The 26207-nt window shown below is 40.6% G+C and overlaps 3 protein-coding genes across 3 annotated transcripts in view; all 3 read left to right on the forward strand.

The window, feature by feature from the left end:
* The first annotated feature begins 200 nt into the window (after positions 1–200).
* Positions 201–617, forward strand: LOC133442372 (histone H2A, sperm-like). Its single transcript, XM_061720350.1, has one exon. It carries the CDS (start codon positions 201–203, stop codon positions 615–617), a length of 417 nt encoding a protein of 138 aa, XP_061576334.1.
* A 3110-nt stretch (positions 618–3727) lies between these two features.
* LOC133442371 (histone H2A, sperm-like) lies at positions 3728–4144 on the forward strand. Its single transcript, XM_061720349.1, has one exon. The coding sequence runs from the start codon at positions 3728–3730 to the stop codon at positions 4142–4144; it is 417 nt and encodes a 138-aa protein (XP_061576333.1).
* Positions 4145–10523: 6379 nt separating this feature from the next.
* Positions 10524–26207, forward strand: part of ppp1r37 (protein phosphatase 1, regulatory subunit 37) — a 46236-nt gene continuing 30552 nt past the window's right edge. Inside the window, exon 1 of the mRNA XM_061719398.1 lies at positions 10524–12296. Coding sequence (XP_061575382.1) covers positions 11543–12296 — 754 coding nt within the window. The 5' untranslated portion in view covers positions 10524–11542. The remainder of the gene's footprint in view (positions 12297–26207) is intronic.

Below are 26207 nucleotides of genomic sequence, written 5' to 3' on the forward strand. Positions count from 1 at the left end.
ATAGTATACTTGTCCACATTTGAGGTGGATCAAAACACTTCATCAAAGTTGTCCTAAGACAAGAACAGATATTTAAAAATGTTAACATGTACAGTAAGTTTAATAACCCAATTCAAATGTTGACTGCTGTGTTTTTAAGTGATGCTGACCATGATGTAATAACTTGACTCACTTTTCTTGACTCTCTTCTCAGCCTAAAAATGTCTGGCCGAGGGAAGAAAGCTGCCCCCAAACCAAAATCTACAGTGTCCCGTTCTGCCAGAGCAGGGCTCACTTTTCCAGTGGGCCGCATCCACAGGCTACTCAAGAAAGGCCACTATGCAGAGCGGGTTGGCAACGGCTCTGCGGTGTACCTAGCGGCTATCTTGGAATACCTCTGTGCTGAAATCCTGGAGCTGGCAGGGAATGCTAGCACAGACAATAAGAAGCGGCGCATAGCTCCACGCCACATCTTGCTGGCTGTGAAGAATGACGAAGAGCTCAACAAACTGTTGGCAGGCGTCACAATATCGGAGGGTGGTGTTATCCCAAACATCCAGGCAAGCCTACTCCCCAAGAAGACTGGAGCACCAAAGGAAGTTGGCTCTGCTAAGGATGTCCAGTCTCAAGAGTTCTAACTGCAAAACTGCCTGTTTTGTTTTTTAAACATTAAAGCTATTTTTGATATACTTAAGTGTCCAATGTGTCTTGGAAAAGGGGAGAACTTGGTAATATAAATCTCTACTCTAGAATCTTGAATGCCGTAAATGGCATTTCAACTGTTTGGCCTTTGACATGCTATGGAAACCGTCTTGAGGAGTTTTCCAAATTACTGAATTGCACAAGGGAAATAGTTAAGATTAAAAAAAAAAGATGTACTTTTTAGGACCATGTAATACAACATTTGAGTGACCTACAAAAACGGCACTAAGGTTTTTTTTAAGATCTAAACATGCTGTTCATGTGTTTTCCAATGACGGGAGCTATATAAAACCACTAAAGCAAGTGTATCTGCAAATTGTTTTTATAGCTCTTGTGAGTCTACAGAACGTAGCCTGTAGGGGCAACGGTGTGTTAAATGTGTGAACAAATGGTCGGACTTCAACAAGCTAGCGGAGGGTAACATTGCACAAAAATGTTTTCCATTGCCCTGCACACACTTTGCCAGAGTCTGTCATTCTGCTCCAGTCTACACCTCTAGAGGCTCACCCTCACTAGCGATTCAGCCACCTACAACCATACACACATACTCCTTTTCCACCAAACTGGTTCCAGGGCTGGTTCACAACTCGTTCAACTTGCAAACCAGCTGAGAACCGGTTTGTTTTTTCATATGCTCGGGGTGCTAATCGGAACAACTTCGTTGCGTCGCTGCGTTTGCATTGGCCTGAAAGTTGAAGCAACAACGTATTTGAGCCCTCCTGCCCAGCTCAGGTTTTATCATTCCTGGGAATGACAGCATACTACTTACGTTTTCTTCCCCAATATTCAGTAACCACCGCCCCTATGCGTGAACTGCTGAGAAAAGATGCAGCATGGGCGAGGACCTCTCCCTGCTCGGATGCGGTCCAACATCTGAAGCCCCAATTCACCTCTCTGGCACACTTTAATCCAACTTGCCCCATCTTGCTTACCTGTGATGCCTCCAGCACAGCCTTGGGAGCTGTTTTGTCCCAGCTTCAGAGTGGTGTGGAGCAGCCAGTTGCTTTTGCATCATGAGCCCTCTCTTTAGCGGAACAGAACTGTTTATTTGTATGGCAAGCCTTGCACACTGTGGACAGATCACCAAGCCCTTACAGCCCTACTGGGCTCATCTGGCACGGGACACAGACCACTGAGGCTTCACCGCTGGTCCAATAGGCTCCAGCAGTATAACTTCAATCAAGAAATCACTCCTGATAGGGAAAATGTGGTGGATGATTTGTTGTCACGGCTACCCCCTTGCCCTTCATCAAATTCAGGCTCAGCTGCCTTGGACCCAGTTGTCATCCAGATGCTCCATTCTCCTCTCTATGGTTTCACTCCAACGTCTTCAAAAGGCCTCAGAACAAGACCCAGTGCTCGTACCTTCATCCACTCAGGCTGGCCTCCAAAATCTGAAATTTCGGTGGAGTTGCTTCCCTTTCATCGGGTCAAGGATCAGCTGTCAGTCTGGGCATTGACAAAAACATTGAGGTCCTGGTGAAAGACTGTACAGCTTGACTTCCGAGTGGGAAGACTGAGCCTCTTGCTCCAGCCCCGATGCAACCACTACAGTAAACAGCTCGCCCCTGGGAGCATCTTCAGCTCAACATTTGTGGGGAGCTCCAGAGCGTTGCCCACCACCAGCGGTTCCTAGTGGTGGTCTATGGCTTACACTCTAAGTGGCTCAATGTCTTCCCAACAAGGCTCTGTTACCACACGTATGGTGGTAACCTCGCTGGGGTTTCCCCAAAGTTCTCACCACAAACAACGGCCCACAGTACAGTATGTGTCTGCAGAGTTTGCTACTTTCCTGGCTGACCGGGGTATTAAACACATCCACACAGCCTTCTATCATCCTGAAGCAAATGGGGGAGTTGAGAGACTAAACCAGACTCTAAAAAATGACATACAGGCTCACCTGGTTGACAGTGCGGTTCAAGGAGGGGCAAGAATGTTCTTATTTTTAATTTATTTTACTCTTATTTTTTATGTCATCGTATTCTTGTATTTTGTATTCATCTTACTCTATTAATTTTATCTTTCTAATATATGCCTTTTATTCAGCTGTTTTTAACTGTACTAAAGATGGGAGATTTGGTTAACCTCGTTTTTTTTTGTTTTTTGTTTTTTTTAAACCTGTGCTATATTAATAAAGATTGAATTGAGTTGAGTTGAGTAAAGAAATGCTGATTTGTTCACAGTGGTGGGAGATGGGTTATCACTGCCTCAAGCAGTTAATTAGTAATCAAGTCAGGCACTTTTCAAAACGGGCACAGCAAGCACATAATCATAAAGTAAAGGATCTTGACATCACTTAGTGTGGATTTATTAGTGCGCCATCATAAAGTCAAATTAGATTGGTAAAAAGAACAAAGACGACATCCACAGGAAGCAAATAAAAATTTGGTCTGTGCTGCCATCTGTTGCCCATGCTCAGCACTGCCACGCATCCCATGCTGATTATATATAAACTCCTGCTCTTAAATTGATGTAGACTACAAGTCCATTGACTGTGTCTTCTAAGTGTTCATGGAGGGTTACATTTTAGATATAATAAGATGATCAAATGGTCACAATCTAATACAAGCTGTGTACATTAAAATGTTCACTTTCCACTGTCCATCAGCTTAAATTGCTGCAGGTGTGGAGCCAGGTGTTATTATTCAACCAATCACAACCTTTCTCATATTAAAGCAGCTCTCTGGGACCTCATTGTGTTTCTGCTGTCTTGAGTAGACGTGGTGGTGAGTGGTTTAGCACAGTATCCTGTGTTTATTATCGGTGACTAAATTGTAACATTAACCATTGTTTGCTCAACTAGATCAATCAATGCTGTCTACAGTGACTTAGTTTAATTTCAAACTGATAGTATACTTGTCCACATTTGAGGTGGATCAAAACACTTCATCAAAGTTGTCCTAAGACAATAACAGATATTTAAAAATGTTAACATGTACAGTAAGTTTAATAACCCAATTAAATGTTGACTACTGTGTTTTTAAGGGATGCTGACCATGATGTAATAACTTGACTCACTTTTCTTGACTCTCCTCTCAGCCTAAAAATGTCTGGCCGAGGGAAGAAAGCTGCCCCCAAACCAAAATCTACAGTGTCCCGTTCTGCCAGAGCAGGGCTCACTTTTCCAGTGGGCCGCATCCACAGGCTGCTCAAGAAAGGCCACTATGCAGAGCGGGTTGGCAACGGCTCTGCGGTGTACCTGGCGGCTATCTTGGAATACCTCTGTGCTGAAATCCTGGAGCTGGCAGGGAATGCTAGCACAGACAATAAGAAGCGGCGCATAGCTCCACGCCACATCTTGCTGGCTGTGAAGAATGACGAAGAGCTCAACAAACTGTTGGCAGGCGTCACAATATCGGAGGGTGGTGTTATCCCAAACATCCAGGCAAGCCTACTCCCCAAGAAGACTGGAGCACCAAAGGAAGGTGGCTCTGCTAAGGATGTCCAGTCTCAAGAGTTTTAACTGCAAAACTGCCAGTTTGTTTTTTAAACATTAAAGCTATTTTTTTTATATACTTAAGTGTCCAATGTGTCTTGGAAAAGGGGATAATTTGGTAATATCAATCTCATTAGAATCTTGAATACCATAAATGGCATTTCAACTGTTTGGCCATGCTATGGAGAACTTCTTGAGGAGTTTTCCAAATGACTGAATTGCGCAAGTGACTGAGCAGTAAGGGACGTGGTTAAGATTAAAACTATTTGAATACCTCACAAGGAGCTGAAATGCTGAAAAGGAGGGACATCATGGTTTGGTGTCCCTGATTTGACATCCATGGTTTGTCAGAGGACAACCAGGAAGGTTTATCAGGTCAATGTGCTGATGCTGCACCACAGAGGACGCATCCCTCCCTGTTGAGTTACATCATGCAGCTGAAACACTGGAAGTACCACCTGCTCTGAAGCCATCAGTCTGCTGGATTTGACCTCCTGTTATGGCACTTTTCCACTAGTACCTGCTCAGCTTGACTCGGTTTGGTGCTTTTCCACCAGGGGTCTACCCGTGCCGAGTAGATAATTTTTCTCTAACTACTCTGCCGAGGTTCTAAGCAGGCTGAGTCGGGCTGTATCTGACGTCATCACACTACATGCCACCGATTGGTTTGGGAGTCAGACATCTGAGTCAGGATGTGGACGTCAGCGAAAAAGCGACTGACGGCGGCTTCTTCATTTTATTCGACAAGCAATGGTAGTGAAAAAGTCTGTTTCTTGATCCAACTCTGAGGTGCAGATGTTCATAAACCTGGTGGCTGAGAGAATTAAAAAGGGAGAAGGGCGATAAGGAACGACAAGATCTACCAGGAGCTCTGTCACTTCATAGCTGCTCTCAGCTACCAATGGACTTTTCAGCAGCGCCGAGATTAACTAAAAAAAATACAAAAGCGTTGCCGCTTGAAGCCTTCTCTCACTCTCATTTTTTAACTTGATATCCAACACAAGCCACAGACCCAGCAGCACATATATCATCTCAGTGTCACAACTTTGTGGAGCAGTGCATTCCTGCAGCTCTCAGTAGTGAAGACTTTATGAGCTTCTTTAACAGAGAATTAGAGAAGAACTCAACCAGCCGGTTGTGGGCATTTCTTCAGCTTTAGTGACTTCCCTAGGCTGGGACTTGACTCTGGACTGTTTCGATCCTGTAGACCTCCCTGAGCTGACTACACTCGTCAATAGAGCTAAGTCAACCACATGTATGTTAGACCCCATCACGACTCGACTATTCAAAAATGTTTTTTCTCTTATTGGTGCGACAATACTGGACCAGATCAACTTATCCCTAAACTTAGGATATGTACCACAGGTTTTCAAAGTTGCAGTAATTAAACCTTTACTTAAAACACCTTATCTTGACCCAGACATCTTAGCTAATTATAGACCCATTTCCAACCTTCCATTTGTATCTAAAATTTTGGAAAAGGTAGTTTCAAGCCAGTTTTGTATGGAAATTATCTGTTTGAAGTTTTTCAGTCAGGGTTCAGAATGCATCATAGCACAGCACTGGTTCGAGTCACGAATTACCTTCTTATGGCCTCAGAAAAAGGATTAGTGTCCATACTGGTTCTACTGGACCTCAGTGCTGCTTTTGACACTGTTGATCATGGCATCTTACTGCACAGGTTAGAGCATGTTGTTGGGATTAAAGGGACAGCTCTATGTTGGTTTAAATCATATCTATCTGACAGATTACAGTTTGTTCATGTACATGAGGTTTCTTCAGAACAGTCGAGGGTCTGTTATGGTGTTCCGCAGGGTTCAGTGCTAGGGCCAATCTTATTCAGTTTATTCATGCAGCCCTCGGGAAGTATAATCCAGAATCACGGCATCATTGCTATGCTATGCTCTATTTGTCTATAAAGCCAGATGAAACAGAACCGTTAGTTAAACTTCAGGCATGTCTTAGGGACATCAAGGACTGGATGTCTGGAATTTTTTTGCTTCTAAATTCAGATAAAACAGAGGTTATCATTCTTGGTCCATAGCATCTTAGAAAGGGATTAGATGGTGTTGCGATGACTTCCAGTGCAACTGTGAGAAACCTTGGTGTTGTTTTCGATCAGGATTGGTCGTTTAAAGTTTAAACCATATATTAATCAGGTTTGTAAAATAACATTTTTCCATCTCCGTAATATTGCAAAGATTAGGAAAATCCACTCGCACAGTGGTGCAGAAAAACTAGTTCATGCATTTGTATCTTCTAGACTGGATTATGGTAATGTGTTAGTAGCAGGATGTCCAAGTAATTTGCTGAATAGGCTCCAGCTGATCCAAAAGGGCGGCAGCGCGAGTGCTGACAGTAATCAGCAAGAGAGACCACGTCTCTCCAGTGCTAGCGTCGCTCCATTGGCTAGCCGTAAAATTCAGAATCCAATTTAAAATTGTATTACTTGCGTATAAAGCTCAAAACGGCTTAGCTCTGCAATATTTGCAAGACCTGATAGTGCCTTATGTTCCTGGCAGAGCTATCCGTTCTCGGGAGGCAGGTTAACTCGTAGTTCCTAGAGTATCTAAATGTAGATTTGGAGGGCGGGCATTTTGCTATCAGGCACCATTACTATGGAACCAACTTCCAATCTGGGTTAAGGAGGCTGACACCACCTCCACCTTTAAAACTAAACTTAAAACCTTTCTGTTTAGTAAAGCCTTTAGTTAGTGTTTAGTAAACATCTAGTTGGTGTTAGTAAACCTCTAGTTAGTGTAAACTCTAGTGTATTAGAGTCAGTAGTCATAGCTGCAGCTATAGAACAAGACTATAACAGTTAAGGCTGAGGTATGGTTCTGCGTCACACCGACGCAGAGCACACGCCGCAGCCGTGACGCCGTGCTGAACCCTTCTGACTTCTCCGTCTCTCCATTTGGTCGCGGTGCAGTACCCCCCGCGGCCACTAGTTAGCGATCTTTTTCTGAATGGTTTATCCGACTTTTTCCGGTCACAGTAAATCAAAGAAATAAGGACAACTATTGTGCAAAAAACAAAAACAAAAAAAAATCACACATAAACGAAGAAAAGAGCCCTGGAAGTTCACTACTGATTCAAACCGGAAACCGGAAATGCTTCGCTTTCAAACGAACCAATCACAGCCCTCTCGGTCTGCGAGTGGACGGCGTCTCCTCGACGCGTAGTTATAATTTTCGGGAGGTGCACGTCAGTGACGGCGCAGGTGACGGCGTGTCCTCTGCGTCGATCCAAACCACACGCCGTAGGCACGGCGTCATTTTGATGCAGAAGCATAACTGAGCCTTTAGTGTCAAACATAGCTTCGTGGTAGATAAACTGCAATAGGCCTATGCTGCAGGGGGTCACCGACATGATCCACTGGCCGGTGCCTCTCACCCTTCTTCTCTTCTTCTCTTCTCCTCTCTTCTCCTCTTCCCTTTTTCCCTTCTCCTTTTCCATTTTTATTTATTATAAGTATCTCATAGCCATCATTTTTGTCCATTGTTCCTGTAGTTTCTTGTGCTGGCCGCCTTTTTTCTCTTTTGTGCATGTTTGCAGGCCAGAGCTTCAGGAGCTGCATGCTGGCCTGTGGTCATAACAAAGTCCAACAAACCACAAGAACAAGAAAAAGATAGCCTAATAAAAACAAATACAGTTCAGACATTGTAGGAGTTAAGCACCACGGATAACCTCCAGATCACTCTGAAATCACCATCTGACATCCATTTCAACTAATGACAGTAGTGTAATAAAATTGGCACGGCGGCCCATAAATTCACAAAAAAGTTCAAATTCAATTTGAAGTATTGTGGCCTTCTCACCACTACTTGAAGGTACTCAGCGAGCCTTGCGCTCCGCGAACTCGCCCGGGGGCCCGGGATTAATCGCTGCTAACAACAGGGTTCATCTCCCACAGAAGGAGGATTAGGGCAAACAAAATATGCATCTTGCTTGGGTAATTTGGCATTTCTTGCTCAATTTTTTCTTTCTCTTTGCGTTTTATCGCTCCACTTTTGTGTTTATAACTCCCGCTCATGTTTGGGCTGTAGGATGTTGACAAGTGATCGATGATGACGTATGACGTTGATAGATGGCTGTTGATGAAGAACGATTTTGCCCAAAATACATTTGGAGATTATACTTGCAATTTTTGTTTTAATGTTAACTATGAGAGTGAAAATGTCAGCACAACATATTATACAATGCTTTATCCCTAATATGAACCAAGTGGTGCCACAAGAAAAATAAATAAATAAAAATAAAAATAAACCCCCCCCTGCGTCACAGCCGAGTAGGTACTAGTGGAAAAGTGCCATTAGAGCCTATTATGGTGAAGAATCATGTCCCCACCAAGACTTTGTATCTGAGCTGTCATCATGGAGCGAATCTCTGTTCATCCACTTTACAATGCTTGACTATTGTCAGTATTTGGATTTGGCAGTGTATCTGGCCCTTTTCCATGACAAGTCCGAAGGGTTCACGACGGCGTCACGGCGACGGCGTGTGAACGGCGTCGATTTGACGCAGAACCATAAATCAAGCTTTAGGTGTGAGCAGATCCACTATATTTCCATCCAACTCACAGATCTCGAAGCACAGGTACCTTCTGAGAGTCCACTGACCGCCCCCCCCCCCCAAATTACGAAGTCCAAACTCCAGCCCATAAACCTCACCTGGAGCCCACCTCTGGGCTTTCAGAGACTTACTGCAAAAGAAGAAGAAGGCAGAGTCCTCCTGCCTGTAGGACGGAGTAAGAAAATGCTCCAGCAGCAGGGTAATGTGTCTTATCCATATCTATTGCCATGCAGAAGAAGGAGATGTGATTGCCATTTCTGGAGTGTGCAGTTGTGATTTGAGACTTGTGATTAAACCTTGCATCCTCTCAATGGGACCTGATCTTACTGCTTGAAGCGCTTTGCCGTCCTCTGTTGAGGTTCACTTTCTTTCATCCTAGGGTGTTGTATTTCCTCCTTTAATTTCTGCTAAGAGGGTTGGTTAACTTCATGCACTGTCCGGTAAACCCTCATGTGTGTGGTTTGCATCAGATGGGTCTAAGAACACTTTGTGGTGAAACACACCTTATTTACCCCAGGTTATTCCTTCAGACTACAGCTCCAAGCTTGCACAATTTAAACCTCCTCTGGTTGCATCTGAGGAGCAGAGGAAATTGCATCCCCAGTGGTCATGTATGCTGACTACCCCCAGAGAATAAGTTTGTGTGGTGAGCTGTTTGTCTGTTTTGCTAATCCAAACGCGCTGTTCATGCGTTTACTTTTCAGATGACGGAGCTATCCACAATCTCTTGGGACCTGAAGTGGACCACCCACATTAACTCTGTCTGGAAGAAGGCTCAGCAGAGGTTGTACTTCCTGCGTCAGCTCAGGAAGTTTAACCTGCCACACCAGCTGCTGACCACCTTCTACTCTGCCATCATACAGTCTGTTCTCTGCACTTCCATCACTGGTTCGGATCGGCCACCAAACTAGACAGGCTCATACTGCAACGGACAATTAGGTCTGCAGAGAGGATAATTGGGACTAACCTCCCATCTATCCAGGACCTGTACCTGTGCAGGACCAGGAAACTGGCAGGTATCATCTCTGCAGACCCCTCACACCCAGTCTGTTTGAACTCCTCCCCTCTGGACGGCGCTACAAAGCTCTGTAAGCAAAACCTCCAGACTCAGAGACAGTTGCTTCCCCCAAGCTGTTGCTCTGATGAATCTCATCACTCATAGAGTAATCAATCACTGTGCATCATCACTCATAGAGTAATCAATCACTGTGCAATAATAATAATAATAACCACAATCATATGCTGTAACAATGCACCTATTATTTTAACTATTTTCTTATCATTGTATTTCATTGTATTTGTTATTTACTGTTTAATTGTGTCTTGCTGCTTTTAACGTTGATGTAAAGTACTTTGAATTAAAGCTATTAAACCTTAAAGCTATTTCTGAAAGGTGGCAACCCTACCTGTGATGGACTGGTGAGTCGTGACTTGTCCAGGGTGAACCCCTGCCTCTCACCTGAAATGAGCTGGGATAGGCTCCAGCAGACCCCCGTGACCCCGCAAGGGATAAAGCGGGTATAGATAATGGATGGATGGATGGATGGATAATAATTAAGAGAAGGTTGATTAAATATACTTTGTCAGGGCTTGTGTATCTGCAGATGTTTGTTTTCACTCGTGAGTCTGCAGACGTTACACCAACGCAGATCTTACGGCGTAGGGTACGCGGCGACGCGCTACGCACTACGGTGCACGTCGCTGCGTACCTTACGCCGTAAGCTCTGCGTCGATTTAACCCAGACCCATAATTCAGGATGTAGCCTGCAGGGGGGGAAGCGACGTGATGACGTCAGACGCACGAACAACAAACAGAGTTGACGGGACTTCAAGCAAAGCTAGCGGAGGGCAACGCTGCACGAAACCCAGGCTCAGCTGAGCTGACACCCCCCCCCCCCCCCCCCGGAGACCGAGATACGTCCAAGATCGGAGCGGTGGGGAATATCCTAACTCGTATCTAACTCCCTAACATCAGCAGCGTTGCAGTTGTGAGCTGCTCCAGCACGGCTCCATGGCGGTAGCCGAGCTTTAGCCGCCGGAACATGCCCACTGCTCCTCGGCGTGTGACGCCAGCTTTTCTCCGCTGAAGCGCTGCCCGCGGTGCGAGCAGAGCTGCAGCAGCACGACAGACAGCGAGGGACACCAGAGTTACAGGGGGAAGGGGGGGGGATTTATCTAACACAACGAGAAGAATGGACTTTGTCGCACGGAAACAGGAGGTATTCGTGTACAGAAACTCGGGCCTTGGACGTCGGTGTCGGACAACAAGTCCAGCAGCAGCTAGCCAGCGTTAGCTGCTTTAATTCATGGAGTTAGGTCGGTGTCGGACCATAAGCTGACTGCGCTAATGTGAGAGAGGATTGTCCTGCTCATATTCATAACTGCTGACGACCAGGGAGCCCAGTACGAGACGGCTGGTACAAATCATTGATATATATACATACATATATAATATATATATATACCTGGCCGTCTGATAGCTGAACTTATCTACTTTGCTCTATTAATAATTGATCAAGCAGTCCATTTTTTTTCTTGCACAGATATCACATATTCGTTGTATTGAGGTTTGTTTGAAACGGCACTTTAATTAGTTGATGTATAAGTATGCTCTAAAGGCACCTGTGACGTAGGGTTTTTTGAAAATTACAATAACAGATTACAATCCCAATACAGCAGTCAGGTCAGGTCACAACTACGGATATAATGATGTTCTCATGGACCTGAACGTATTTAAAAAAGACCAAAAACAATTGCTACTCGTCTGAATAAAAAGTTGCAAGACTAGCCTTAGTTACTGTAGTACTTGTCACGTGGTTTAAAGTTGAGGTGTCACTGGGAAATGTAAACATGAATATCGAAGACCAGTGTCTGGATTTGTGTAATGTGAAGTCGAAAAGCAATGTCGATGGTGACTACAACACTACGAACAGCACAGAAGGGGTCACCCCTCGAATCTCGGAGCTGATGACAGACGGTAATGCAGAAAAGCAAAACATTGTTCTCACTGAGGCCTCTCAGACCTACTTGATGCCTCAGCTCACAGACAACCTTCAGGCCGCGGAGAAAGACAACCACCAGGCAGAAGACACACTGGAAATTGATGAAGTCAATGGAAACAGAAAGAGCTGTGCACAAGAGACTCTTCTTAGGGGTAATCCCACTGACGTAATCTTTTCTAACGATGAGCAAAACAAGCACAACAGTGATACGGAGAAAATGATAGTGGATAAGGACAGTGATTCTGCAAGGCTTGTTATGGAATTGGGGGACAATGATGGCGACATGGACATCGGTGTGGATTTGAGTCTTGATGAGAGTGGGGTCTTGGAAACTGAATCTGCAAAACTTTGCTCACTCTCAGATAATATTTTGGACTCTGAGTCTACTCCTCAGGATGTCCCAACTGGCGTAAATGTGGAAAGTCTGTCAGATGCAAACAAGACATCCAGCTCAGAGGCTTCTTCCACTGATCAAGCTGGACTGTATCCCACTGTGGAGGAGGAGGATGAAAAACACAAACCAAGTGGCAAAAGGGTGACATTTCCCTTAGATGACGATATAGTTTCTGGAGCAGTGGAGCCCAAGGACCCCTGGAGACACGGTAATACTTCTGTTTCTGCATGTTTGACTCTAAATGACTTTCTATTTATGTTGCTTGTCTTGGGCCTGTGTCAACATGTCGGTTCAATTAAAGTTTTCCAGAAGTGATTTGTAAAAGGTTAATAGCATTTTTTCCTATTCTAATTTTAAAATGCAGTTGACTGGTCAGACAGGATTGAAACTTTCCGTCTTTCCCTTTTTCCATACATTGCCTCTAAAAAACGATTGGCACATGATGACGTTGAATCATGAGAGTCAGAATGCTGATGATTCAGAGGAATTTTCCTTAGTATTTTTCCAAAATGCTTTTCATCTCTTCAAGGGTCAAATTACAGTGTCTTTAGTCCTCAGGCAGCACCTGGGACCCAATCCCGTTGACAAACAGGAGTTAAAAAAGTCAAAGAAATAAGGTTGTAGGAATTTTCTGGTGTTTTTTATTTTTGGTTTGTTTTGTTTTTTCTTTCCCGGAAATACCAAGGTACAACTGTCTATCTAAACACAGGCCCAAACCTGAGCTGTATACAGTATTGTGGTGAATCCCACCACTCCTTGAGGTGTGCCATTATACCACAGTAGGTTCCTGTTTGTTCAGTCTGCTGCTGGAGGATGTAGTACTGCCTTTACTTTGTTGACAGAAGCAATTCAGTATTTAAAGTTGCTTTGAAATTAAAAGTTTTCACATATAACTGCTAATGTTTTGATATTGACCTCACAATTAATCATATATGGGCAGAGTATTAACAGAATGAAGATCAGCAGAAAACTGTAGAAGTATATGAATTTTGAGACATGAATGTTCATCATTTAACTTGTTTTTTGGCTCAGGAACAATACATTAAAATTCTTTTTTTTAATTATATGAATAATTTATGTAAATATTTGACCAGTTTCGGTCACCACAATGTTTGTTTTTGATTAAATATTTATTTTAGTCTTGTTCCTTTAATACTGATTTTTCACAGTAGCTACATGGTGAAGGAGCTGGACAGTTGTGTGTGTGTGTGTGTGTGTGTCTGTGTGTGAGATCATGATATGACCATGAGTCATGCCTTCCTTCATCTAGTTTACAATGGTCACCATTTAATAAACAGTCGTACAGTCCCAGTGCGAAACCTGGTGTTTGTTCACACTGCTGTAACAGCAGTATACTGCAGCCTTACAGTGTGTATGTGACCCATGTAGCCTTAAAGGTGAGCCAGTGTGACTTTGTCTAGGGCTGCAACTAATGTTTATCTCAGTAGTTGACAGTCCTGTTGGTTAATCTTTTTTTTTTTTTTTAAGTTAAGCTGTGGTGCAAGATGGCAACTCTGTATCAGTCTGCAATTCGCTTGTTTCGCTGGTTGGTTTCTTCTTCTCATACTTGATAAAGTTAAAGACAAGTGCTGAGGGATAGTCACCTACAGAAAGTTTGTCATTGTCCATGTTCTTGTTTCACAGGGTGCATGTGGTTATCATAGCAGACAGGGGAAGTGATAGTAACACCAGCATCTCCTGCAGTGCATTGCAGTTGCAAATGAAGATTCAGCATTGAGTTAGAAAGAACAGAGTATATGTAAGGCATTTATGTCATTTCATCTAGGGTGGCAGTGTTACACATTTCACAATACAGTATGTAATAAGGAAATGTCATTGATTATGTAAAATTATTGTTGCCGTCCTAGCCTTTCCTTCCTACCGTCCCTTTTGCTTTCCTTCCTTCTGGATAACATCAAAAAAGTAGGACAGGTTAAAGGTAAGGGTTGAAGATGCAAGATGTTCATGGGGGGGTACAAATTGGCACAAAAGGATCAAGATTAATCTTTTTGTACTAAATTGCAAAATGTTTGGCACTTGATAGGCCAACAACTCAGATAGGCAAATAACCTCTCCACCATTTATATTTATTATTTATATATAATATATATATATATTTATTATTTATTTTATTTTTGTATTTTTTTTTTCAGTGTTTTTTCAGAGTGGGTCTCTTTCAGGCAACCGATCTGATTGTAATGTTAGCAGAAAGCTTCTGTGGAAGGATTCTGAGGGAGCGAAGTCCAACTTAGCTCTGCGCCTTGTAAAACACACTGCAGCCAAGTATCTGCATGAGAGTAGTGTAGCTTTAGATCATTTTTTATCTATTTATTTGAATCTTTATTTAAGTTTCAAAGGTCCCACTGATTGTGTTATCAGTTTAGAGGCAGACGGGCAGCTGATAGCTGTGAAGTTAATCATATGATATAAAATCACCTGTTTGTGGTGGGCACAAAGATGAGGTTATTTTTGGTTGAACCAGAGGAAACTTAAAATATAACATTTAAGATGGTACGAAAAAATATTCACTTATAATCACAAAGGGAACAGTTTGAAGTAAATGAGTGAAAATATTAATCAATAATATTTTGGAGGAAGGGTAATGCTGGACCAGTTTAATCATCATTACACTCGGTGTGATTACATGCACATCTAAATCGAACTATTGGCAATAGCTAAGGATTAAACTGCGGTTTCCAAGAAATCCAAGTGTACATGCACGAGAAAACAATCGATTAGTGAATTTAGCTGCCGGAGAATTTGGGGAACACCTCAAATATTTCGGGGGGGGGGGGGGGGGAGGAGGAGGAGGAGGGAAGTGAACTTTTTTTAGTTGGATGTATTTTTTCCCAACACACATTTCTAAAAGGTTCTGGAGGGAGAAAAAATATATATAAATTAGGTCTAGCTGGCATGTGCGTGCGCGTGCGTGTTGTTTGTTTGATCTTTCTACCTCCTTTTTTTTTCTCTTAGCAAGGAAGATTCAGGCAAACCAGGTTAATTGAACGTGGGTGTTACAGTTTATTCCACCCCCCCACTATGTTTGGTCATGCTGACTAACGAAGCCAAATTGGACTGAAAGACCATTTAAGAAAACACCTTTGTCTTGCACTGATAATAATGTTACAGTTTGGAAATTAACTTGTAATAGTTTGCATTTCAAAAATTACAAAAAATACAATCAAGTCGAATCCAATCTAACTCTGTATTTTGCAAAGCTGCAACGCTAACCCTAACCCTTTGACGAAATATCCACTTGTTAAGTTGCCCTCTTGTCGGCTTTTTTTACTGAAATGTAACCAGACTTTTGAGCGTTTGTATCACTTGAGCGCCATGTTTATTATTGACTGCTGGCTACACAACGTGCGTGATGACGTAATTCGTGCTCACTGGAATGAAAAGGGAATCGTTTGCAAAATATGCAAACAATTCCAAGGAATTGAAACAATGGGAACCGGCTCTGAACAAGAACCGGTTATCGATTCCCATCCCAACAGATAGCAATAGAATAACATGGGAAAAGTTCATACTTTAATAAACTTTTCAACTGCATTTGATCTTTTAAACAAGATGTTTCTGCACATTTAAGAACTTGTATCATTCAAACCCTTCCTCCAGTTTAACTCCGAATCCCCTCATATAAACCCATGTCTGTATGTTTAACCTAGTAATACTATTTGTGAAATTATTAGGTCAGTGATAAACCTAACTATCTTTTGCCACTCTCTTGAACATGTTTTCTAGGGATGGCTTATTTCCGTCATGAAAACACTATCTGAAGTAGGCTGCCATGTCTTTGTTGGGACATTCATGGTAACAATAGACCCAATCTAAATCTGTTATCTGCTGATGTTGTGTCAGGTTCGCTGGCTCCCTGTCCTGTTTTTTCTGTCAAAAACAGTGAAGTGAACTCAGACTCTGAAGTTTCATCTTGGCACTGTGTGTTAGTGTTATGGCTTACACTTGTATAGCGCTTTACATGGTAGACGTTCACCCATACACTCACGTTTTACACACGGGTTGTTGACGGAACTGCCATACAACAGCGCTGGCCTGAAAACCGGGAGCAACTGGGGATTCAGTGTCTTGCCCAAGGACACTTTGGTGGACACGGGAGGAACTAGGGCTCGAACCACTGACCTTCAGGTTAATGGGCTCTACCAACTGAGCCACCTTCCCAATGATGAAAGAGTATGCTATTTTGGCATTGAATATCTGCAAAGAAATTGATATCTAACTTAATCTGTGGCAGAAAATATACTTTTGAAAGGAGTGAACCTTGTGTAAGCTACCGTTTAACATAAACAATTAGGTTTTAGGAGAAAACTGTCTAAAGCTGTTAGTGTCAAATTTCCATCTTTCTTGACTCTTCTTTTCCAGGCTTCTGTGATATAAACCAGCATGCGTTGTATAGAGCTAGGATTTGTGCACTTAAAATGATATGGTGACTTATTTTGTAGCTATTCCCTTAATGGAAGAAAAGTAGTAAAATAGGCAAACATTTTCTCTTTCCTAAGTTGCATAATATGCTTGGGAATTCCTCCCTCCTTTTTTTTTTTTATAAATAACCTTCCAGTCAAGACTTTAGGGACACTTGTTCTCTCCCTCCAGGCCAGAGCAAATACTGCATCACATCCTGAGATTCCTGGGCTTTCCAACATACTGCATAGCTACCCTTCCTCCCTCCTCTCCCTTATTTCTTCACCTTCCTGTCTGGCCAGATCAATTCAGGTTTACAGGAGCTGTGCACATTATTACAAAAAAATTCAAGAAACAATTAAAAACTTAATGTATGCAAAGTAGCATAAGTTGTTTATTTTGTCAGTTTGATCAGTCACTGCAAGAACTGTATTGCTTATAATTTGTCAAGTCATCGTGTAGATTGTTTTATTTTATTTTACAAGAACCATATAAAAATGACTTGACTGCTTTTGTGTATTGTAAAAGGAAATTCTTCTGTCATTTTTGCATTTAAATAAGTTAAAGTGAACCTTCAGGTTAAACTGCACACTGCACGATGTTTGGCTGTTTCAGACGAAAGATGACCATAATGAAAATGCACAAACATTTGAACTGACAGGTTGATGCTCAAATGTTCGCATCATTAATATGAAATAACACAAAATAAATAAATGTTATTTCCGTTATGTCAAATAGCTTCAGTAAAAGAATAGTGTAACTAAAATACTTACAAATATATGCTATATACCTGCAAAATATTTAGGCCAGTTTTCTTTCTTTTTTTTTACAATGTAAAAAAAAAAGGGCCTTTTTGTTGTTTTAAAGGCCATGAGCTGTCGGAACAATAAATTAATAAATGATAAAGAAATGCAGGATTTGTTTCAACATTAACACTTGTGTATTACTATAAATGTAGAGAACAAGTAAACATGACCTTCCATAGCGATAAATACTTGCTGATGCACTCAATCATTCCCTTTTTTAAGGAACTTTGCATTGCAATGCAAAAAGTTTATTTATTTATTTATATATATATATATATATATATATATATATATATATACAGTGCCCAGCATAAATGAGTACACCCCCTTTGAAAAGTAACATTTTATACAATATCTCATTGAAAACAAACAATATTTCCAAAATGTTCACAGGTTACGTTTAATACAGCATCTGTTGAACTTTTGACTTAAAACAAAGGTTAATAATATAACTCAGATGCCATATTTTCCTTTTTTAGTCAAATTAGTGTGGTGCAAAAATGAGTACACCCCACAACAAAAACTACTAAATTTAGTACATTTAGTACTTTGTATGGCCTCCATTATTTTTAATGACAGCTTCAAGTCTCCTGGGCATGGAATGCACAAGTTGGCGACATTTGGCAACATCAATCTTTTTCCATTCTTCTACAATGACCTCTTTCAGAGATTGGATGTTGGATGGAGAGTGATGCTCAACCTGTCTCTTTAGAATTCCCCAAAGATGTTCAATTGGGTTCAGATCAGGTGACATACTTGGCCACGGAATCACTCTCACCATGTTCCTTTTCAGAAAGCCAGCAGTGGCTTTAGATCTGTGCATAGGATCATTGTCGTGTTGGAAAAGGGCACGACGACCAAGGGCAAGAAGTGATGGAAGCATCTTAGTTTTCAGTATAGAGCAGTACATTTCTGAATTCATGATGCCATCAATGAAATGCAGCTCCCCAACACCAGCAGCACTCATGCAGCCCCACATAAGGACACTACCCCCTCCATGTTTCACTGTGGGCACCATGCACTTTTCTTTGTATTCCTCACCCTTGCGACGCCAGACAGTGTTGAAGCCATCGGTTCCAAAAAGTCTAGAGTTTGCCAGGGCACATGCCGACAAAGGTGAGCGCTACTGGGACTCTATACTGTGGAGTGATGAGACCAAAATCAATCTTTTTGGAACCGATGGCTTCAACACTGTCTGGCGTCGCAAGGGTGAGGAATACAAAGAAAAGTGCATGGTGCCCACAGTGAAACATGGAGGGGGTAGTGTCCTTATGTGGGGCTGCATGAGTGCTGCTGGTGTTGGGGAGCTGCATTTCATTGATGGCATCATGAATTCAGAAATGTACTGCTCTATACTGAAAACTAAGATGCTTCCATCACTTCTTGCCCTTGGTCGTCGTGCCCTTTTCCAACACGACAATGATCCTAAGCACACATCTAAAGCCACTGCTGGCTTTCTGAAAAGGAACATGGTGAGAGTGATTCCGTGGCCAAGTATGTCACCTGATCTGAACCCAATTGAACATCTTTGGGGAATTCTAAAGAGACAGGTTGAGCATCACTCTCCATCCAACATCCAATCTCTGAAAGAGGTCACTGTAGAAGAATGGAAAAAGATTGATGTTGCCAAATGTCGCCAACTTGTGCATTCCATGCCCAGGAGACTTGAAGCTGTCATTAAAAATAATGGAGGCCATACAAAGTACTAAATGTACTAAATTTAGTAGTTTTTGTTGTGGGGTGTACTCATTTTTGCACCACACTAATTTGACTAAAAAAGGAAAATATGGCATCTGAGTTATATTATTAACCTTTGTTTTAAGTCAAAAGTTCAACAGATGCTGTATTAAACGTAACCTGTGAACATTTTGGAAATATTGTTTGTTTTCAATGAGATATTGTATAAAATGTTACTTTTCAAAGGGGGTGTACTCATTTATGCTGGGCACTGTGTATATATATATATATATATATATATATATATATATATATATATAAATACTTAATTTGAGTAGACCTGATAAATTGCTCTAATCTCGAAATGCAATGCATCCTGCCTCACTCCCATACAGTGCAGTATCTTCACTCAGACTTTGTCAGCAAATTAAAACTTGACTAAACCAGTCATTAAACTATTAAACTGAAATAAAAAGTAACATACAGATACTCTATCCCTGCCATTAACAAGCAAACAGCAGCATCAGGCGAGCTACTGGAGAGACGAACGTTACATTTCCTCACTTTGAACTGGAACAAACTTAGGATATTGTACGACTTACTCAGATGTTGAGCTCCCTTCATCCGCATCAATAACTCCAACATGTTTCCATTTTAGATGCTGTATCATCACCATGGTGCTCCTGTGCCATGTCAAATCACTTTTGCAGCTTGCATGTTATGCATTTTTCAGTTTTGTGAAGCATGAAGTCCTTGCACACTTTTGAGGACTTTGGTCAAATCATTTTCTCTGCATCGGTCACTTGTAGAATTGACTTAATTTCCTTTTAAGAATACCGCCTCCACCTTGTTCCGTTCAACACACTCTGCATGTTGAGTTTTTTTTTTCTTTTGTTTTGTTTAAAACTTTATTTCAGTCAGGCCTCATTGATGATAAAAGTTTTGGGGGGTTCTTTTCTTTCTTTTTTAAAGGTAAATGGTCCCGAGAATGTTGTAGATTTTTATTATTTGAATGTCTAAAAGAACAAAGACTTAGAGAAGCAAAAATAAAGATCTAAGAGAAATGGATCTGTGGTGTGAATCAGTGGAATTCAGGCAGCTTCCACAGGTTGCCCTCACACCAGTTGATCGGTGCATCCGAAATGCCATACTAAACAGTATATACTAAAAAGTATACTTAAGTTTGGCACACTTTTGAGTAAATATCAGTAGTATGCATTAATTCGGACGTACTATTAAGAGTGCATACGTCACTTCCTGCCGTTGGGAGGAAGTGACGTGTCGCAGCAGCAGTCGCAGCAGCAGTAGCAGCGCTCCGCTCCGCTATTTCCCGTTTATCCTGGCCGAAACAAGATGACCTTATATAATATTATTATATACAAATATTATATTAATATTATATAATAATATTATTATACTTAATATTATGCTTATGACATATACGTATCACTTAGCAACCAAACACTGCTGGATTGCATTGTGGGAAGTTTCTGCTTAGCTAGTGTCCATCAATCCACACTAATACATTTCTCCGGAATGAGTATAGATAGCGCATACTATTGAGTACGTACTAATGTTTCGGACGCATTAGGGTGGAAGTATGCAATTTCGGACGCAGCCGATGTTTTGGTGGTCGTTAGCTAACAGTTGATAATGTTGTTTTCAAAAAAACTGTAAAGTTTGTCATGGTAACGTTTTAGCATTCTAACTCAAATTGGATACAGGAAAGGATTAGTTGATGGGCTATTAGTCATTTCAAATACTGCATATTGCATAACAAAGGCGCCCAATGGAATCGAAACATCTTTGTGGTAAAATTAGGGTAAATTAACAGGGAAATGAAACTATTACCGAAAGCATTTGCAGTGTATCAGTTCCACCAGGTTGGACATCTCGATGCTCAGTCGCTGTCAATTCTCTTGTAAATTGGGAACATGACAACATGACACCAATGGAGACATTAGAAGTTGCTCAATACAATTAACCACTGATTTGCTATCAGTAGCATTTTTTGCACAGAGCATTCGCTATGTCAGTACAAAAGAGCTGCCCTTTTTAAACCATCAGTATTACCTGTTGACAATTCCCACTGACCAAACAGTGCCACATTGATGTGTAATTACAGATAACTTGCTGCCCTCAAGGAATTATGAGTGACAGGAATATTGTTGGCATCTACATTTCAATTGTAGCTCAAATCTTTGGATATAAATTTCTCCTCTATTAATAATCTCCCCACAAGAGAAGTGGCAGAGCATTGACTGCGTTTACCTGCAGTCAATAACCCTTTTAAAACCCGAATATCAGCAATAACCCGATTTTGCACAGCCATGTAAACACCAATAACCCCTTTGAATAACCCAAATTTGCTCATATTCGGGTTTTTAAAAACCTGAATATGACCTCTGGGTTACTCCTTTTAAAACCCGAATATTCGGTCATGTAAACGCCGAACGGAATATCCCAATCAAACGGAACATGAATTTGTTTTCTGCGCATGGTCTGTTCGCAAGGAATCTTGGTCTTTTGAGTCCAGGACGTACTTATAAACACGGAGAAACGCAAGACCACGCCACACTTTTGGAGTGAGGAGGAGACTAATCATTTTATCAATGTAATGAAGGATATGAACATTTTGGCATTTGTATACGGTAGAAAGTACCGGGATAGCGAGATTTACAAGAAGCAGCATTTGTTTTGAATTTGGATACAGGAAGAAGAAGTGGAAATGACGGTAATTGCGTCATGATGTTCTTCGCGCGTCGCTGGTTTGATCGAGATATCCCAAAGGATTAATTACCATGTAAACGGAATATTCCGAATGTCTCAGTAACCGGAATATTAGCAATAACCCGAATTTTGACTGCATCTAAACGTAGTCATTGATGTTTCTGTGGAGAACCATGGAATCCTGTCTCTTCCCCTGCACAAAATGCAACTAAGCAGGAAAGTTAGTTCCATAAAGTTCAGAAAACTGTGGACCCAGTGTCCTGAAAGGCTGGAGTTTGTGCAACCTGCCGCTCTAAACAAATATTTGCAATGATACAAATTGCAATAAAGATTAACTAGTTGTAACTACAAAGACTTCATCCTCACCCACACTGTAGTTTGAGCCGAGTTACTCACCCATATTTCATAATATGATGAAATATTGATGTATTTTTGGGTTTGTTTCGCTCTAATTATAGTCAGTAATTTTACATACAGCTTTTCATAAATTATGTAAATACTTTGTGGGTAACACTACCAAAAACTTCACTATAAAGCCTGCTATATTTGTAATGTGTACAATATCTTCAAGCCAGCTGTTAATGCTACAAGCAACCAAACTGTCAGGCATACATGCTGCTCTGTCTCATGTCATTGAACCCAAGGCCCACTTGGCACCAGCGCATTAGAGGCCCTGTGACTCATGAAATGTTGTTTGTTGTTGCTTTGGACCAGTTTAGAAACTGATAAGCAAAGGTTTCAGTGCAGAGTGTGCAGTACAACAAAGGAATTGGAAACCTAAAAGCTGGCTCAGAATGCACAAGCAGCTGACTGGATTTTTTTTTTTAACCAATAAGATGGGTTGTTTTTTGTTGCAGGTTTTTTCTTACCAAAATATAACTAATTTAAAAACAACACTACAGGTTACACTTTTCTTTCTTTTTTTTTTTTTTTTTAATCTGGCTGATATTTTATTCTCTGTCCATTTTTACTCTTCCACTGAATCCAGTGTTGCATACTTTTTATTCTAAAGCTGAGACCAAAGAGCTGCAGATATTTGAGTGTTAAGTAATCCAACCTCACGTCATTGGCTGTCAGCTGATACTGCCTGGTGTAGGGCATTGTACATTTCAGTAATATCTGATTGTTTATTTTTATAAGACAGAAGAAATATAGGGCAAATACTATTGTTGAGGTAGTGAATGCATAGAAAAAGAAAACAAGTGACACAAATTAGAGTTTTTGAGAAAGAAGGCCTGTGCCTGTTTGTTTCCTGCTGAACATCGTCCTCTGACTTGTCTGTCTTCACTGTATCCTTAAAGCTCAATAATTTAAAGACCGCCAGTCATTTGCTGTTAATGGTCAGAGCTATTGTTATGTTTGGCCTTTCACTTTTGTTGTACAGGAATTCCTTGATCTTCCCTCCTTTTCCAGTTCCTCTGATTTGTGAGGAGCGTGGAAGTGACTAACATGAAGTACGCTGTCTAAACATTCTGCTAAATGCTCCCATTTAATAAATTGAGCATACACTTTTGTTCTCTCATAATGTCACTCCTCCATCTGGTCTAACAGCTTTCTCTCCATCAGACACAGGCCTGGTATCTTTTCAAAGATGATTAAAATGGTTGCTCTGAGTTTTCAGAGAATTTTTTGATTAATAGAAAGAGAGATTGCTGTTAATAAGCAGGCCGTTTAAAAATCCTTACGAAATGTCATGGCATTATTTAATATCCTGTAGTTGCTATGTCTAGCATTTGGGACTAGTATTGTGTGTTTTGATGGGAGCCTGAAGTTTACATTTTTTTTTTGTTTAATTGTCTCTCTGTCTATCATATATATATATATATATATATATATATATATATATATATATATATATATATATATATATATATATATATATATATATATATATATATATATATATATATAATCCCTCTCAATGCAGTTAGTTGAAGTACAAGTTAAGGTCTGTGCATTTTTTTTTTTTGTTTAATTGTCTCTCTGTCTACCATATATATATATATATATATATATATATATATATATATATATATATATATATATATATATAATCCCTCTCAATGCAGTTAGTTGAAGTACAAGTTAAGATCTGTGCATGCTTACACATCTTATTTTGTTCCCACTTTACACTATGTAAATATTGGTTTTGGTGATAGTTTTCAATTCAAGATGTTTTCATTTGAATTGCATCTGTAGTTACAGCCTTGTTATTTAGGCCTGCACAAACCCTTGGCAGCAGTGCCACAGGTCCTGCTTCTTTGCCTCACCTCTGACAAAAGAGGCAGCCGGCTGCCATGTGTGAATGACGCTGCAGCCATAACACACGGCACAGCACAACAGTGTGAAATTGCATTGAGGCGGACTGACGAAGAGGAGAGGGTGGCTATTTTTCAGGATCGCCATTTGCATGTTGAATAAGAACTGGAGGCACTTTTATGTACTGATGCCAACATTTTCTCTAGAAGCTTGCTTAGTTTCTTTTATTTTTGCTGACTTGTGAAAACAATGGTACCTCTGAAGTCTTAAGTGATTTTTGTTATTAAGTCAGCAGCACAAAAAACTACAAAAACTGGTTGAGTGAATGCCTTGTCTGAAATAGTATGTATTCATTCATAAACCCCTTTAGCAGTACATCTGGCCAACATGTGTTTTGTGCTATGTATTCAATCTTCTTTAGTGGTTGAGGTTTTTATGCACTGCATGCTGGGCATGATTTCCTGAAGGAGCATGTAATCTGTCAACATTGGTTTGTGCCCGTCCTTTACATTTTAGCTTCATAGATTGTGTGAAAGATCAATTTAAGGCGACAGACTTTATTTTTTTACCACAGAACTTTGTTATATTTTCTGCTGAAACCTCATCTATCAAAGTATGTTAAGAGTTGCACATACTGCAGGCCAGTAGGTTTATCTGCAGTAACCTTTCTAACTCTGGTAGCATTTTAACCACCATGTTAAACACCAAAGAGCACCACCATGAGCATGGTCTGAACTGAGTATGCTGTATCAATTTTTACCAGAGAAGAGTAGTGATTTTAAGAAAATTCAAGTCATATTTTTTTTCAGTTGAGCAAAATTGACTCGACATGTGTCTCTTTAGACTTTCATGCTTTCATATTATTGGGGACACACTGGAATGTGAATTAGTTGCTGCTCAAATTAGTGTCTTTGAAATAAGACTTCTATATACAGTACTGTAGTGTAGCAGTTTTGCACAGTAAAACCATTACATCTTACACTTTACAACTTGTAAAGTGTACTTGTGCTATACTGTTTCTGAGGAAAAAGTATCTGGATCTCTTGAGCATGTTTGATATGCACAAATACAGGGATCACATTATTCATCAGGACTCAGGGTAAATAGATGTTGAAGTTAAATGCCTATCAATCTGTACCACATTGTCGAGCTTCCAGTGAATTCTGTGTGTGATCTCACTACCTACAGCAAAGCTGACAATAGAGGAGAACTTTTCTTTTTTGCTGTTTTGTTGTTGTTGTTGTGTTTGTTTTTTAACCAATTAAGTAGAATTATTATAACTTGCCGTTGTGCTGTTTTTACAGAGAAAGCTACTTATCACCATTTCTAATATAAAAATAAAAAAAAAATTGGAAAAGCTTTGGGTTCAAGGTAGGGCTGGGTGATATGGACCAAAAGTCATATCTCGATATTTTCTAGCTAAATGGCGATACTCGATATATATCTCTATTTTTTCTGTGCCTTAATTGGGGTTTCCCCCAAAGCATTATAGCATAGCATCTCTGTTAGCTTCATTTTTTTCTGAGGCAAACCCTTAAAAAAACAGTCAGTTTTAATACAAAGCCTCGTGCCAAATGTCACACAGGTACCTTTGTTAACAGAGGTCTGCACAATATCAAAATGTATAAAACAAATGAAATAAAAATAAACTGCCTGCATATATGGAATAAAAATGCTTCTTGAATAAAATAAAACAAATATCCCTTTCCTGCATAACAATTAAATTAAAATACACTGTGCAATTAATACAATGTAGACAGTAACAGGCAGACTTTTCCACTGAGGTTGACAGTTGTGCAAATAACAAAACATTTGTGCAAATCTCAAATAAAACATTCAAGTCAATTTGTCACAAAATAAGCTATATCAAAATCATTAAAAAAAAATGCAAATTTTTTATTTTTTTTTAAATCGATATAAACGATATTGTCTCGTACCATATCGTGTTTGAAAATATATCGATATATATTAAAATCTCGATATATCGCCCAGCCCTAGTTCAAGGGTACCCTTCAAAATAACATGCAAGTGCATGCATTTATCACAGGTTGGAGACAGTGGTGGGTGTGGGTGTGTGGGGGTGTGTGGTAGCTCTCATGTATTAACGTTGTTAAACCTAAGAACTGAATCGAATTGTGTGATACCGCAGCGTCAGGAGAAAAGTCAGACTAAAAAAAATACAAGCCACAATGTGAGTCAATGAACCTTCTGTGAAATCCCCTCTTTTT

This window comes from Cololabis saira, chromosome 4 (genome assembly GCF_033807715.1).
Source record: "Cololabis saira isolate AMF1-May2022 chromosome 4, fColSai1.1, whole genome shotgun sequence".
Taxonomy (NCBI): Eukaryota; Metazoa; Chordata; class Actinopteri; order Beloniformes; family Belonidae; genus Cololabis; species Cololabis saira.